The 17,519-nt window shown below is 42.5% G+C and overlaps 1 protein-coding gene across 1 annotated transcript; it reads right to left on the bottom strand.

Moving 5' to 3' along the window:
• Positions 1-295: 295 nt before the first annotated feature.
• Positions 296-14,669, bottom strand: LOC106602412 (uncharacterized). Its single transcript, XM_014195032.3, has 7 exons — positions 14,202-14,669; positions 13,703-13,833; positions 13,366-13,539; positions 11,959-12,108; positions 11,465-11,576; positions 11,127-11,251; positions 296-5,877 (listed from the first exon to the last, which is right to left on the bottom strand). The coding sequence occupies exons 1-7, from the start codon at positions 14,440-14,442 to the stop codon at positions 4,978-4,980; spliced, it is 1,833 nt and encodes a 610-aa protein (XP_014050507.3). The 5' UTR covers positions 14,443-14,669; the 3' UTR covers positions 296-4,977.
• Between the last annotated feature and the right edge of the window lie 2,850 nt (positions 14,670-17,519).

Raw genomic sequence — 17,519 nt, 5'->3', positions numbered from 1 at the left:
CAGATAAAAGGGGCGAAGAGAGATGGTCTCGGCCCTAATACTGTTTTGCACCAGTTCTTATTTACATAAATGCAGACCCCACCCCACTGTTTTTTTACAGTCCTCAGCTTGTCTATATCCAAATGGACTGGTGTGCCAAATCCATCAATGGAAAGATTGTTGTCACCCACTCCACTATCCAACCAAGTCTCTGAAAGCAAGAACAAGCGTATTCCTACAGTTGAAGTCAGAAGTTTACATACACCTTAACTCAATTATTCACAATTTAATCCTAGTAAAAATGCCCTGTCTTAGGTCAGTTAGGATCACCACTTTATTTTAAGAATGTTAAATGTCAGAATAGTAGAGAATTATTTCAGCTTTTATTTCTTTCATCACATTCCCAGTGGGTCAGAAGTTCACATACACTCAATTCGTATTTGGTAGAATTCCTTTAAATTGTTTAACTTGGGTCAAACGTTTCGGGTAGCCTTCCACAAACTTCCCACAAACAGTTGGGTGAATTTTGGCCCATTCCTCCTGACAGAGCTGGTGTAACTGAGTCAGGTTGTAGGCCTCCTTGCTCGCACATGCTTTTTCAGTCCTGCCCACAAATGTTCTATGGGATTGAGGTCAAGGCTTTGTGATGGCCACTCCAATACCTTGACTTTGTTGTCCTTAAGCCATTTTGCCACAACTTTGGAAGTATGCTTGGGGTCATTATCCATTTGGAAGACCCATTTGCGATCAAGCTTTAACTTCCTGACTGATGTCTTGATGTTGCTTCAATATATCCACATAATTTTCTTACCTTATGATGCTATTTATTTGGTGAAGTGCTCCTGCAGCAAAGCACCCCCACAACATGATGCTGCCACCGTGCTTCACAGTTGGGATGGTGTGCTTCGGCTTGCAAGCCTCCCCCTTTTTCCTCCAAACATAATGATGGTTATTATGGTCAAACAGTTCTATTTTTGTTTCATCAGACCAGAGGACATTTCTCCAAAAAGTACGATCTTTGTCCCCATGTGCAGTTGCAAACCGTAGTCTGGCTTTTTTATGGCCGTTTTGGAGCAGTGGCCTTCCTTGCTGAGCAGCCTTTCAGGTTATGTCGATATAGGACTCTTTTTACTGTGGATATAGATACTTTTGTACCCGTTTCCTCCAGCATCTTCACAAGGTCTTTTGCTGCTGTTATTGGATTGATTTGCACTATTCGCACCAAAGTACGTTAATCTCAAGGAGACAGAACGCGTCTCCTTCCAGAGCGGTATGACAGCTGCGTGGTCCCATGGTGTTTTATACTTGCGTACTATCATTTGTACAGATGAACGTGGTACCTTCAGGCTTTTGGAAATTGCTCGCAAGGATGAACCAGACTTGTGGAGGTCTACAATTTATTTTTCTGAGGTCTTGGCAGATTTCTTTTGATTTTCCCATGATGTCAAGCAAAGACGCACCGAGTTATTTATTTTTTAACTTTCATTTAACTAGGCAAGTCAGTTAAGAACATTCTTATTTTCAAATACGGCCTAGGAACTGCCTTGTTCAGTGGTAGAACAACAGATTTTTACCTTGTCAGCTCAGGGATTCGATCTTGCAACCTTTCGGTTAGTAGTCCAACGCTCTAACCAAATCAAATGTATTTATATAGCCCTTCTTACATCAGCTGATATATCAAAGTGCTGTACAGAAACCCAGCCTAAAACCCCAAACAGCAAGCAATGCAAGTGTAGAAGCACTAGGCTACCCTGCTGCCACACCCAGTTTGAAGGTAGGCCTTGAAATACATCCACAGGTACACCTCCAATTGACTCAAATGATGTCAATTTGCCTATCAGAAGCTTCTAAAGCCATGACATTTTCTGGAATTTTCCAAGCTGTTTAAAGGCACAGTCCACTTAGTGTATGTAAACCTCTGACCCACTGGAATTGTGATACAGTGAATTATAAGTTAAATAATCTGTCTGTAAACAATTGTTTGAAAAATTACTTGTCATGCACAAGGTAGATGTCCTAACCGACTTGCCAAAACTATAGTTTGTTAACAAGACATTTGTGGAGTGGTTGAAAAAAAGAGTTTTAATGACTCCAACCTAAGTGTATGTAAACCTCCGACTTCAACTGTATATTCATGCAGGTAGCTCACATTTGCCTGCAACTCCTCCAGCTTGTGACGGAGGTAGCAAACATTTCCAAGGATTTGTTGCGGGCAGTGGAGAGTACGTTTAGGTAAGTCTCAATTTACATCTCAGTCCTCCTCGTTTCCCCCTTTTGTTGTCTCTGTTTCCTCCTGGGAGTAGATCCTTCATCCCGTGTGGCTCAGTTGGTAGAGCATGGTGTTTGCAACGCCAGGGTTGTGGGTTCGATTCCCACGGGGGACCAGTACGGAGAAAAAAAAATGTATGAAATGTATTCACTACTGTAAGTCGCTCTGGATAAGAGCGTCTGCTAAATGACAAATGTAAAATGTAATGTAAAATGAAATCATTGGGGTGCAACAGCTCCACTGGTATATTCCATGATGAATTAGCGGGGCCCGCGGCAGTGTGTAGATGCAGTAGGAACTCCATTGACAGTGGGGAGAAGACACCCATGGGATTACGCGGTGTATCGAACTTCAAGGCAAATACAGCGTCGGTGCCCACCGACAGGAGAAGCAGCAGTTGGTATGAGAAACTTTCAGATTCCTCTTAGCAAGGCAGGAGGGTTGTAAAAACAACACGTGAGTTACAGTGGCAAGAAAAAGTATGTGAACCCTTTGGAAATACCTGGATTTCTGCATAAATTGGTCATTAAATTTGATCCGAACTTCATCTAGGTCACAACAATAGACAGTCTGCTTCAACTAATAACACAAACAATTATACATTTTCATGTTTTTATTGAACACACTGTGTAAACATTCACAGTGCAGGGTGGAAAAAGTATGTGAACCCTTGTATTTAGTAACTGGTTGAACCTCAACCAAATGTTTTCTGTAGTTGCGGATCAGACCTGCACAATGGTCAGGAGGAATTTTGGACCATTCCTCTTTACAAAACTGTTTCAGTTCAGCAATATTCTTGGGATGTCTGGTGTGAACTGCTCGAGGTTATGCCACAGCATCTCAATCGGGTTGAGGTCAGGACTCTGACTGGGCCACTCTAGAAGGCATATTTTCTTCTGTTGAAGCCATTCTGTTGATATACTTCTGTGTTTTGGGTCGTTGTCCTGTTGCATCACCCAACTTCTGTTGCGCTTCAATTGGCAGACAGCCTAACATTCTCCTGCAAAATGTCATGATAAACTTTCATTCATTTTTCTGTCGATGATAGAAAGCTGTTCTGGCCCTGAGGCAGCAAAGCAGCCCCAAACCATGATGGTCCTTCCACCATATTTTACAGTTGGGATGAGGTTTTGATGATGGTGTGCTGTGCCTTTTTTTCTCGACACAGTGTTGTGTGTTCCTTCCAAACAACTCAAATGTAGTTTCATCTGTCCACAGGATATCTACTGGAACATCCAGGTGCACTTTTGCAAACTTCAGATGTGCAGCAATGTTTTTTTTTGGACAGCAGTGGATTCTTCCGTGGTGTCCTCCCATGAACACCATTCTTGTTTAGTGTTTTACGTATCATAGACTCGTCAACTGAGACGTTAGCATGTTCCAGAGATATCTGTAAGTCTTTAGCTGACACTCTAGGATTCCTCTTAAACTCATTGAGCATTCTGCGCTGTGCTCTTGCAGTCACCTTTGCATGACGGCCACTCCTAGGGAGAGTAGCAACAGTGCTGAACATTCTCCATTTATAGACAATTTGTCTTACCGTTGACTGATGAACATCAAGGCTTTTAGAGATACTTTTGTAACCCTTTCCAGCTTTATGCAAGTCAACAATTCTTAATCTTAGGTCTGAGATCTCTAACGAACATCTCCAATCTCATCTCATTGATTGGACTCCAATTAGCTTTTGGAGAAGTCATTAGCCTTTGGGCTCACATACTTCCAACCAACACTGTAAATGTTTAAATTATGTATTCAATATAGACAAGAAAAATACAATAATTTGTGTGTTATTAGTCTAAGTACACTGTTTGTCTATTGTTGTGACTTAGATGAAGATCAGATCAAATTTGATGACCAATTTATGCAGAAATCCTGGTAATTCCAAAGGGTTCACATACTTTTTCTTGCCACTGTAAACTACTAGGTGCCTTTTACTAGTAGTGATCGGATTAAAAACAAACGCACAAAGAAAACAAAAACAAAGAAAACACACAAACAAATCAGCGCACCAGAAAAGCACCCGAAAGCAGTTCTCTCAGAAACTTTGATATAACAGTCGCCAGTTTGATGTAAAAGTCCCCAGGATTTTCAGGGAAAACGTTGGAAGTCTCTACCCCACCTGTCGCCGCAGGTACTTCATCCTGGTCAGGCTCACTTCCAAACTCCATGTCACTCCCTCCATGGTCACTTGTAACAGGAGACAGGATCTCACATTCAGTAGTTGATCTGTATTCTTTAACACCATTACTAGGTATATATTCAGAAGACGTTTGAGCCTTGCGCCTTTCTTCCCACTCCGAGAGATCTAGACAAATCAAGACACCCGTCTACACTGAAGAGGAAGGATCTTATTGGTTGGCGTAATAGTTCAAAGGGTGTGGTTAAATGAAAAGGGTATGTGCACTGTTCTTTGTAATACGCTACTGGTTATTACCATACACATCAGATCTCATACTAATCGTATCTTTCAAGCTGAGAGCAGACTTGTTTAGAAAGAACAGAATAGAATGACTTTTCCATCTACATCACTTCAGTAAGGTAAATATTAAACTGTCCTTGTTCAAGCCTAGGTTTACTGTCTCTTAAAAACAAGTTAAACAGAGGATTAATGAGGGGTATGTGGGTATGTGGTTAATTACCCTCTTACCCCAAGACACTTCACACGATAACAACATGTCAGCTAAAGAATTATTCTCTGACATCCCCTGCGTACATCTGAAGATGCACTGCTACAATTTCTCCTCGTTGTGGACACTCCTATGTCTGATAAGCTCTTGTAGTTTAGTTTGCACTTGAAGGGTGTGAACGGTCTGGTGCGTCTTCACATAATTTGCCTCAGCAAAGCGCTTCCCACACGTGGGGCAGGCATACGGCATGTCTGTGTCCGTCCTAACGCTCGGTCTCCCATGTTGTGACCCAATGACACCAGAGGTAGAAGCAGGAGCCACCCTCAGTAGGTTAGTCTTTGAGCTCCCTCCTTGACCTCTAGTCATTGTTTGGGTGTTGTTGGGATTGTGTGTTGTGTTATAGGCTAGGTGAACGCCCATCCTGACCCTGTCTGTATTAGTGGGGTAACCATGAGGCAACTGAGGAAGGCTAGACCCAGGTCCAGGCTTTCTATTAACCCAGTCACCAGGCATTAGATGAGACCCTGAAGGAGAAGACAGATTTGCTGATAGACTACCACCAGGGCGGTCTCCCACCACTCTCTGTGAAGGCTGAAGCCCAGGGTGACCTGCTCTGTTCATCATGGATACTGTGGTGTTGGTATCATAGGAACAGGAGGGTCTGTCTCTATCAGCCCCAGGCCCTGTATCATCCTTGCACTGAGACTGTGAAGAGAAGGGTCTGGGCTGCAGACTGGATCCCTGACTGGAGCCTCCGTCTCTCTGATGACCACCAGGACTGAGGTTGTTCAGTCCACCTGTCCACTGGTTGTGTTCTATGTAGTGGTTGCGATGGAGTCTCTGTCCCCCGTGGTTGGGTCCAGGTTCTGACTGGGGAAGGAAGAGTGACAGCTCCTGATCCATGGTCCTGATCCGGGGCCAAGGTTTGTGACCAGCCGCTTCAGAGGTCCAGTCTCTCCCGCCAGTAACACCGGATATCAGCAGGTCTTCATGGACTGCAGACTGCAAATAAATATGGTACAGAAAAGCAAAGGTTTATATAAGAAACTCTAAAATGTTAACCACAGTCAAGCCCGTCTAACACTGTGATTCAAGTACCTAACAATAGTCAGTCAGCACCGAGTCAATTTAGTATTTAATTTAAACAAAATGGCATTACTCACATTTATTGCACAAAACGGCACAAGAATAACTTTCTATGGTAACACTTTTCTGTAAATCTGGTACCTCGCTTTGATAAAATGAATTTTAGAATACTTTGGAAAAGGTTCAATATAACATTACACACAGCTTCACTACTTCAGGTCAAGTAAACATGAATTAAGGTACTATCATTATTTCACTATAAAACATCAGTATCAACCTAAAAGGACATGTCCAGCAGCAGCTTGACCGCAGGGATGACAAACGCCCCTTCCCCCTCCACAATATAAATCTAAAGTAAAAATGTTTCCATCATCTGCCATGAATTTGCCTTGATCCGCCGTAACACAAACCCTTGCGACACCATCAAAGTCGACATGGTGTTGGTCCAGTTGACGACACTCTCAGCCGATCATGCCTTCACTCAACCGAGTTTGGCCCGAAATGTGAACAATGGCTGACAGAGGTAAGTTCAATCGTTTTTCAGTAGAGAAACTAACCAACCAATTAGCTACCTAATCAACTACAGTTAAAATTGTAGATCGTTTTTTGGTCTTCTATTACGAAAGCAGGCTATTGATTAGGCAAGCTAGGTTAAATGTCAACTAGCTTGAATGCTAACGTTAGCTAACTAGCTAACATTTAACCAAAGATTTTTATAACTAACCCAAGATGGACCACAGCCTGTCGTTTCCAATGGGAGAAAAGTAATCATAGCGGGCAGAACAAGCAAGGAGCTGGGCAGAGCCAAGCATGAGCTTGCGAGATCCTATTGGCACGTTCTCGCATGTATTCACAAATATCCGTTAGGGATCGTCTACTCTGAAGTGCACGTGTGCAATAACTCAACCTTGCACTCCTAAACACCACCATTTTTTAAAACTTTGGCAAAGGATAAAGTCTACAAAACTTAGTCCACTCTGTTCGTAACATATTGTAATTTTGGGAACAGAAACTGTATTGAGATCAAATGTTTTATTGATGAGAAAATTAGCAGAATGACGGCCAAATCCATCTTGCTTTATCTTCTCCCACTGCCGGCCACTGCGCTTCCTCTCATCACCATATTTGGTGGTGAGTAGAAATAACAACCGGACGCTTCAGATTTATACATCTGGTGAAACATCTGGCTCATTGTTCCATCTGTGGTTTAACCAAAGATGGTTTCGTTTTATATACACAGTATCTAGTTTAACTAAGAGCATTGTAGCGAAGTCAAAACTGAGCCATGCTGACTGACAAGTGGCATGAATTGGTACAGCTCGGCCCTAAATTGCACGTTATTATTTAGCTAAATTATCATCCATAGATGCCTACAGCCACAGCAGTCTTAAAATTGACTGTTACCTTGATTGCAACATTAAGATGCTAAAACATTTAAACTCCTATTGAACTGTGACATCATTTCCTGACATCTTGTTTCCCTTTCTCGCTCTCACTCCAGTTGTTCTCAATACATGTTTAACCAGGTGGAGACAGGTCGGCGTTTACCTTTTCCAATGTCTATGGATTGTACAATGATTGTAAATTGGGACTTTCACTCCATACTAAATCTAATTCCATCTCCTGTATCGTTCTGCCCTCTCTTAAGATGATGCTGCTGCCCCACTGTAAGAACCTGGAGATCTTCACTGATGGAGGTGACGTGGCCACAAACAGTGCCTGGGACTCGTTCCAGTGCTACCGCTGACTGGAGAACAGCCAGGGTGTGGTCAAGACAAATTCATCTTTAGTGTGTCAACTCTGCTGCACCTGGGAGCTAAAAGGTATGGCACCGCACTCCCAACACTCATGTATGTTTAAACATATTTGTATGCTAATTTACGTGTTTCTTAAAGTGACAATCAGCAGTTGAAACAATAACAAAGCATACTCCTCACCACTGTTTCTGTGAAAAAAGAGGGTGGATGGGGCTGGAGAAATGTAACCACTCAAATTCATAGACAGAGCTATGGATGCAAGGACAGACCTTTGCTCCTCCTTAAACCCCATTGGAGGAGATGTCCCAAGGTTCCTCGCCTCAGACCTGCTCCAATGGGGTTTGAGAAGGATGCGAGTAGAGGAAGTGAGGAGTTGATAAAGGAATTTGTTTAAAGTAATGACTAAAGAATTCCACCCTGAAACGTATTTAACGGTGTGAAATGTATTAGAATTATAAGACTATAATCCAATAATGTGTGTGTGAGACAAGTTAACGGTGAGAAATGTATAGTTGAGAAAACAAAGGACAACTGAACTACACATGACCTGGTTATAACTCTGAAAACTGACAACAGGAAAGAGGGCCCTTCCAAGGCCCCTCTAATCTAGGGAGGAGAGGAACGGCTAGAAATTGCCAGGCTGGTAGAAAAGTGATAAACTAGGAATGTGAACTGTGGAAAAAGATACAGCCCACCTAAAAGAAAGGTGGAGTTTCTATTGAAAAGAATTGAGCTGAGTGTGTGTGTGTGTGTTAAAGACTGTTCTCATTTTTTACATCTCTGAATAAAGAACAACGAACCTTTTGCAGTATCTGAGACTTTGTCTAATTCTTATTTTGAACCCGAGACTTACAACCTCAGGGAATTGGTCAAAGCTTAAATTATTTAGTTATCATCATTGGGATTGAAAATTCTCGTGACAGGAGTTGAGCAGAGATTAGTTGGGACAGAGGTCATGTCATTGTTTTAGTTGGAATCTTACGTTGAATGATACATTTTATTATCTGTTTGCACTTATCTATGTTCTACATATGCTTTTTCCACAGATGGCTCTGGCTTGCTGATGAAATCTGACTGAAATTACACTGTAGTCAAAACTTTCAATGCCAAATTGAAATCATTCAATATTCTGTAATTGATAGAAAATGATAGTTTCCAACCAGACAATTACTATACATCAAATCTGTTTCTCAGTGCAATGTTTGGTGAATGCATGGCATCGTTTTTTCTTCAGTCCTCCTTTGAATGCTGTGTGTACTGATTCAGTTCTAAACGACCATCATCGAGTCCATCCTCAACCTCCTTGATCACGGCAACGATTGGCCGGTCTGCTGAGAAGGTTATTGGCTGCCACCTGCCCTCCATTGAGGTTTCGCATGACTCCAGGGCAAGGAAGCGTGCAGAAAAGATCATCGCCGACCCCCTCCACCCTCTCTTCCAAACGGTTCAGGTCAATCACGACCCACCCACCTGAACAGCTCAAGCAATCACACTATGGGTTGCAGGCTGCGTAATAGCCAATCACAACACTGGACTGGCCCAGGGCAGGAATTTGTGAGTTCGTCCATCACTCCATGCACCTGCCTTTAAGCCCGGCCCCATTAGACTGAAATCCAAAAGGTGCCAAGACTTTAGAGAGAGTAATTGAGAAATTGAGAGCGAAAAATTTACCATGAAAAGTTACTATTGCTGGTGGACAATAATGCATTCAAATGTATTTTTACATGTTGAATCACATTTCTTTGCTTACAGTTCGATATGTATTATTTAAGACATTTTTCTGTGACAATTATGTTCTGCTTGTAGGACTTGAAGTTAACTGGATACCCAATAAGCTTGTTGTTGTTGATTGACAACTTCAGCGATTTAAATACTTAACAAAGAGCTGCAGTTAGCTTCGTAATGGGTAGCAAGTAATAAGTTAGTCCTAAATATTTCCAAAACTAAAAGCATTGTATTGGGGACAAATCCCTCAAACCCTAAACCTCAACTACATCTCGTAATGAATAATGTGGAAATTGAGCAAGTTGAGGTGACTAAACTGCTTGGAGTAACCCTGGATTGTAAACTGTCATGGTCAAAACATATTGATGCAACAGTAGATAAGATGGGGAGAGGTCTCTCCATAATAAAGCGCTGCGCTACCTTCTTAACAGCACTATCAACAAGGCAGGTCCTACAGGCCCTAGTTTTGTCACACCTAGACTACTGTTCAGTAGTGTGGTCACAGAAGGACCTTGGAAAATTGCAGTTGGCTCAGAACAGGGCAGCACAGCTGGCCTTTAAAAATACACAGAGAGCTAACATTAATGACATGCATGTCATTCTCTCATGGCTCAAAGTGGAAGAGAGATTGATTTCCTTATTACTTGTTATTGTAAGGTGTTGACAAGCTGAATGTCCGGAGCGGTCTGTTTTAAACTACTAGCAAACAGCTCGGACACTCAAGCATACCCCACAAGACATGCCACCAGAGGTCTCTTCACAGTCCCCAAGTCCAAAACAGACTATGGGAGACGCACAGTACTAAATAGAGCCATGACTACATGGAACTCTATTCCACATCAGGTAACTGATACAAGCAGAATAATCAGATTTAAAAAGCAGGTAGAAATACACCTAATGGAACAACAGGGACTGAAGAGACACACAAAAGGTACAGACACATGCATACGCACACATTATGATACTGTTGTATGGTGTGTTGTGGATATGTGCTGGTGTAGGGATGTTATATGATGTACTGTTTTATCTTTAGCTCATTCAGTACAAACATAGTTCAGTTTTATCTGTTGTTTTGTGGGTGCTTTGGTGTGTTTGGACCCCAGGAAGGGTAGTTGCTGCCTTGGCAGCAGCTAATGGGGATCCCTAATAAATACAAACTTCATATTTCACCTAGCTAGCCAGTTATATTTGCGAAGCCGTAGCAAAGTAGTGTGCAACAGCCATGGAATAATGCATACATTTTAACAGACATTACATCAAAAAAGTGTGAAAATGAGTACATACTACGCAGTTTAAGTACAGTATATCGGATGGTATTATGGGTATTCGGACACGGCCAGTGTCTGTGTTGTCGCAGGGTCCATGTTCCAGTTGATAGATCCTATAGAAGGCAGGCTGAAGGCAGCACCTGTTAGGGGGTTAACCTGAGGCGCCATCAGTCTCTCTGAATCACAACTATAGGAGCAGGATGGAGCATCACTAGCCGAGTCTGTCTGTTCTCTCCCACCGCAAACCGACATCTCCCAGTCCCCGCAGACTAAATCTACGCTTCATCCTGGTCTCAGCCAGTCTGTTGTAATGAAGACTAAGTTTGGTTGTTTTGTGTTCGACTGTCTGTTTCTGGTTGTGGTTAACAGTGTTGTTCCCCAGCCCAGAGTTGAGGATGCTGTCCCATCCACTGACCTCCACTATGTCGCCTCTGGTCCTGGCCTGCTCAGTGATATCGTCCTGCGAGCCCTTAGCTGCACCAGTCAGGGTCAGAGAATCCAACACGGCCACCCAGTATTTGTTAGCGTCCAGCCAACCACCTGCAGGAAGAGGTTACAAAATAGACTTTACAAACATGGCATGAGTTAGTTACCTGGTCAAGTTCATACATTATAATGTGCATTTTAGTATGTGAACATACATTGTATTGATTTAATTTTATGAATAAAGAGAAAATAATAGCCAGGTGCATCACTATTCCCATTGAAGATCTATTACTATTAGTATGTAGGCTATATGTATTTCTCCCTTACCTTGCTCCCCCATCTTTAGTCCACTCAGCAGGTCAATGCTCTCTGGTCCATCTTCTATCGTCTCCTCTTTGACCAGCAGCAGATCAGGCTTCTCATCCTCCATGTCTACTGACTGTAAGAGATACAAAGTGAGAGGATGTCGAATCAAGAAATCTGATATGAGCACCCTGCTATGGAGTATCTTCTGATTGGACAATGAGGGATTGCTATAAGTACTATGCAAACATGTTAGTTGATTTGATTACTTGACAATCTTTAATGGTTTGATAATTGAAAAGCATGGTCCCCACACTTAATCAAGACCTGGTCCCGTATCCACAAAGAGTCTCAGAGTAGAAGTGCTGATTGAGGACCAGGTCTCCACCTGTCTAATTGTCTTATTCATTATGATCTAAAAGGCAAAACTGATCCTAGATCAGCACTCCTACTCTGAAAAGCTTTGTGTATACAGGCCCTGACCTAATACCATTCAGACAGTAGTTTAGAGGGCTCACCTCAGTGAGACTGTGTGTGGTCCTGTGCTGCTCAGCTGGTTCCTCTGTGGGTTCAGGAGGTGTAGTCTGGTTGTCCTCCATGACCATGGTCCCCTCAGGGTTCCCCAGACCCTCCTCACACATCAGCAGCACATCTGAACCCTCCTCCTCCTAGAAGAGACAGGTGATACAGATTACAGACATACACAGATAATAAACACACTTTCAGCATGGAGTGTTTACCCATCCCCACTATGTTTGAGTCCTATACTGTAGTTACAGAATGATTTCACTGTTGTTAAACCCATCATGGTGGACATAAATATAATGTTGTGGGTATATGTGTCAGCTATGATAAGACAAAAGTCATCAAAAGACAAACTATTTTGACGTGTACAGTAGGTGTTTGTTAGTGTGTGGGTCTAGAGTCAAAGAAAGTCTTAGAATGAAAAGTCCTATTTTGTGTTTATTAAACATAAACTAGTGTTAAATGCACCATATGTATAAATCAGCATTCATTTCCTCATTAAGTGTCTTGGGAAAATGTGTGAACATTATATAGCCTACACAGCACAAACAATATGAAACAGAGACTTTTTAGGCTCATATCACACTATCTGTGGGATCTTCTCTGCTGTCAACAATGAAAATTAATCTTTGTCATGTTTGATCTAAACGTCAGAAGCTATTCGTGTGGAACGGTAACTTTATATTTTAAAGAGTGGAATGTTTTTTCTGCTGGTGTATCCTGAGGTAGCTCCTCACTGAGAACCTCTTCCTGCAGTGTGTACAAGTGAACAGCCTCTCTCCTGTGTGGACCCACTGGTGCCTCTTCTTGTTTCAGGTTAATGTCAACTGCACAAGTACAGTGAAATGCCTTCCTTGCGAGCTATAAACCCAGCAATGCAGTAATCAATAACAATGTAATATTAAAAATAACATAAGGAAAAAGTAAATAAGCATATTATATACATATTCAGGCAGTTCCAGTACCATACTACAATTTGCAATGATACTGGAGTGACAGAGGGAGACATGTATAGGGGTAAGGTGACAAGGAATCAGGATATATGATAATCAGAGTAGCAGCAGCATATATGATGATTGTATGTAAGTAGGTGTGCGTGTGTAGAGTCAGTATAAAAGTATGTGCATATTATGTGTGTGTGGGGAAATTATGAATTGAGTGTTTGTGTGTGTTGGAGTGTGCAGGGCCCTGTGAGTGTGCATAGAGACAGTGCAAAAATAAAATACAAGGGTGAACTCAGTCCATGTAGCCATTTTGTTAGCTATTTAGCAGACTTATGCCTTGGGGAACGAAGCTGTTCAGGAGCCTATTGGTGTCAGACTTGATGCACCGGTACCGCTTGCCATGCTGAAGCAGAGAGAACAGTCTATGGCTTGGCGGCTCGAGTATTGGCGACTGACCTCCGTGACGCTGCGTCGGGCCCTTGGCTGCGCTGGGGTGGTAGTGGGGTCCTCCGTGGCTACAGGGGGCGCTCCAGACTCTCCAGTCTGGATGTCTCTTCTGTGCCGTAGGTCCTCCTCTCCTTCGGACCTCTCCTGCTTGACCCCAGGACCTGCAGCCTCTATATCTGCAGCCTGACACAAGAAGATAATGTTGTAGGGAAGTCTCACTAGCTCCCCTATGGCAGATAAATGAGGATGTACATTTAAGCAAGTGAATAGATGAGGGGAGCCTTTCTGAGAGGCCACATCGACTTACAAAGTAACTATTTATTTTACGCAACACTATTACACTGACCTCTATCATGATAATGTGCTGGGTTGAGGTTCCACTCCCCTCATCAACAGTGATTTGTTGACCATCTCTCCATGTGTTGTGTCCCACCGGCTTCACAAAGCTCCTGTGGCCTCCAGTGAGACGTCCTTCACCTGAGAGAGTGATTGGGGGAAAAGTGGTGGTTAGGTTAGGTACTGCCAATGCTCAACGGTATATTGTACAGTATTGTCACTGTCTGCAATTGGCAAGGATGTAAGGTAACACTTCATAACTTATTGATATACTATTTATTGATCAATGTATTATGTTCCATGAATCACATTGTTTTTATTGACAAAATAGGAAATGCAGAAAATCTTAAATCTGGTTAGAATATGATAGTGTATTTGCGCAAGATAGCTAAATAAATCAGAGGAATTATTGCATACAATCCAAAAACTGAACAAGACCCAATTCTTGGTAACACATCACATGTAGAGAGGAATGGGGCGACAGGCCGCGCAACCTCAGCAAAATGTACCTCTTGCCATTCCTCTGTATCGGTCGAAGAGCTTGAAACTATTGGGACGACTGACAGGGACGCGCTCCCGTGCCACCTTCATTTCCAATAGTTTCCTCCGCAATCCTCTGTTTTCTTTCTGGCTTTGAGTTATTTGCAAACGAAACACTGCATAATCGTCGTCTACGACTTTACATATTTCTGCCACGGCTGCATTCGCTAGCACCTCCATGATGGAGGCTATTTGAGCGTGATAAACCATACAGTTATATATGTTTAGCAAGCTGGCGTTATAGAGATAACATCTATCAACTAAGTCCTGTCTGCAACGCGAATTAAACACTATGTGGGGTAAGTACGTGATGCTGTGCAGTTAAAGACTCATATTTTGAGTTTCAGGTTGTTTATAAATGTTTGATTAACAAAAGCGCTAATGTGGTCACAGTTCACTTCCGTTTACGTCTTTTTCTTAGTGTGAGTTTCCGGAAGACTTGACGCTATGTTGCGTGTTGCTTGCTGCCATTCACAGGTCGGAGGAGTCATGGGCTAGGAACATATATATATATATATATATATATATATATATATATATATATATATATATACAAAAATATATATATATATACAAAAATATAAAGGCAACATGCAAGTTACAGTTCAAATAAGGAAATCAGTCAATTGAAATAAATTGATTTGGCCCTAATCTATGGATTTCACATGACTGGGCAGGGCCTACCACTTGGTAGCCAGGCCAACCACTGTGGAGCCAGGCCCAGCCAATCCGAATACGTTTTTCCCCACTAAAGGGTTTTATTACAGACAGAAATACTCAAACGTTTCATCAGCTGTGCAAGTGGCTGGTCTCAGACTATTCCACAGGTGAAGAAGCCAGATGTGGAGGTCCGAGGCTGGCGTGGTTACGTGTGGTCTGCGTTTTTTTTTTTAGTCTGGTTGGACATACTGCCAGATTCTTTAAAATGATGGAGGAGGGTTATGGTAGAGAAATTAACATTGGATTCTCTGGCAACAGCTCTGGTGGACATTCATGCAGTCAGCATGCCAATTAGCCCCCTCAACTTGAGACATCTGTGGCATTGTTATGTGACAAAACTGCTCATTTTAGAGTGGCCTTTCATTGTCCCCGACACAAGGTGCACCTGTGTAATGATCATGCTGTTTAATCAGCTTCCTGATATGCACCACCTGTCAGGTGGATGGATTATCTTGACAAAGGAAACATGTTCACCAACAGGAATGTGCACAATGTTTGAGAGAAATAAGCTTTTTGGCAATATGGAACATTTCTGGGATCTTTTATTTCCGCTCATGAAACATGGGACCAACACTTTACATGCTGCCTTTAATTTTTGTTCAGTATATGTCAGGGGTAGGCAACTGGCGTCCACTAGTTGGCACAGCCACAAAGTCAAAAATGGCAATATCGTTAAAATTCATGAAAACTAAAATGAGCTTTTTGGGTTTCATTTAAAGTTAGGCATAGTGTTAGGGTTCCCACACGGCCATATATCCATGTTACAGCGACCACCTGTGCTAATTAGCAATCTCGCATCCTCAAAACCTGTGTGTAATCTAACTCGGAAGTGTAGTTTGGTCTGATGGAGGCACCCATAGCTGTATAAATCACATTTTAATCAGATAAATTGAAGAAATAGGCAGGGTTTATGACTTTATGGCAACTACTGAAGACCCAATGTAGGCAACCCTTGTCCTGGAGTGCTGCAGGCACTTCATGTTTTTGATTTAACTGACCTGGAAGCAGGATGACATGCCTGAGGGGGGGCATATTAAATCCATGGGGGGATGGGGGTACAACTGGTATTGCTTCAGAGCCCTAATAACACAAGGTAGATTGGTCCTACAACTGTTCTAATGTAACTAAACGTAGCCTTACGCAGTCACAACCGTCGCTTTATATAATAACACAAAGACATGCGCCCCACTACTAAAATGTGTGTATCCGAAATGCAGCTGTAGCTGCCATAGGCCTACACATATGCGCCCACCAACACGCACATATCAGCTCGACAGGTTGAGCACCAATAGCTTATCAAAGATTCTTAGTCTTCATAGATTAAGCTTCAACTGGATACCATGGGTATGACAAAACATGTATTTTTACTGCAATAATTACTTTAGTAACCAGTTTATAATAGCAATAAGGCACCTCAGGGGTTTGTGGTATATGGTCAATATACCATGGCTAATGGCTGTATCCAGGCACTCTGTACCCCCTCGTGCTTTATTGCTTAACTATAGGCTACATTTGTCGGATGTGACACTATGCAATGAGCGTAACCAAGCCGCCACTTCTCCAGGTGCGCAATATTTTCTGTATGAGAGCGTTTCAGAAAAGCTAACTAAATCAAACTAAGTGCACACTCTATAGTCATAGCTGATGCGAAATGTCCTACATGACAGTAACTCATTTGAATTTGCAGCGAATAAGAATAAATGCCCATTCCGAGAGCAACACACACATGCTATAGCAAGAGAGCAGTGTGGGGGCGAAAAAGTGTCGTTTTCATAGTTTTGACATCACTTTTACAGTAGCCTGTCACACAATGACTGTGTAATTGAAATGAATGATAAGCGTGTATGTTTGCCTACTTGTTTTAGTAGGCTACACACGGTATTGGTCCTATACTACTGCGACATAGAAAAAGGTTGGCCTATCTGAAATGCAGCTACATACACAACAACGGTCACCAAACCCAGATTTGTCCGTTAGACTGCCAGATGGTGAAGGGTGATTTATCACTCCAGAGAACGTGTTTCCACGGCTCCAGAGTCCAATGGCGGCGAGCTTTACACCCCTCCTGCCGACGCATGCGCATGGTGATCTTAGGCTTGTGTGCGGCTGCTCGGCCATGGAAACCCATTTCATGAAGCTCCCGACGAACAGTTCTTGTGCTGACGTTGCTTCCAGAGCCAGTTTGGAACACGGTAGTGAGTGTTGCAACCGAGAACAGGCAAAAAGAAAATACGCACTTCAGTACTCTGTGGTCCCGTTCTGTGAGCTTGTGTTACTTACCACTTCGTGGCTGAGCGGTTGTTGCTCCTAGATGTTTCCACTTCACAATAACAGCACTTAGAGTTGACCAGGGCAGCTCTAGCAGGGCAGACATTTGACAAACTGACTTGTCTGATAATGACTTTTGATGACTGGATGAGGTGAACTGAGGAAAGAATGAGTATGAGGCAGAATTGATGACAAGGTGGTGATGGTGTCTGTAAAATGCTTAACTGATGAAAAGGGACAACTTTGTCCTGTTTGATGCTGACAAACCTGACTAAACTATTTTGACGTGTATAGTAGGT

The sequence above is a fragment of the Salmo salar genome, chromosome 04 (assembly GCF_965601325.2).
Source record: "Salmo salar chromosome 04, fSalSal1, whole genome shotgun sequence".
NCBI classification, from domain to species: domain Eukaryota; kingdom Metazoa; phylum Chordata; class Actinopteri; order Salmoniformes; family Salmonidae; genus Salmo; species Salmo salar.
The sequence above is the reverse complement of the archived record's forward strand: the minus strand, read 5'-3'. Positions and strand labels throughout refer to the sequence as shown.

Excerpts from the sequence above, each read along its gene's own strand:
- LOC106602412 (XM_014195032.3), bottom strand. The coding sequence starts at position 14,442 with ATGGTTTATCACGCTCAAATAGCCTCCATCATGGAGGTGCTAGCGAAT. Across the intron at positions 12,109-13,365 it reads CCCGACGCAGCGTCACGGAG|GAGGAGGAGGGTTCAGATGT; the intron begins GTCAGTCGCCAA and ends TGTCTCTTCTAG. Across the intron at positions 11,252-11,464 it reads ACTAAAGATGGGGGAGCAAG|GTGGTTGGCTGGACGCTAAC; the intron begins GTAAGGGAGAAA and ends CTCTTCCTGCAG.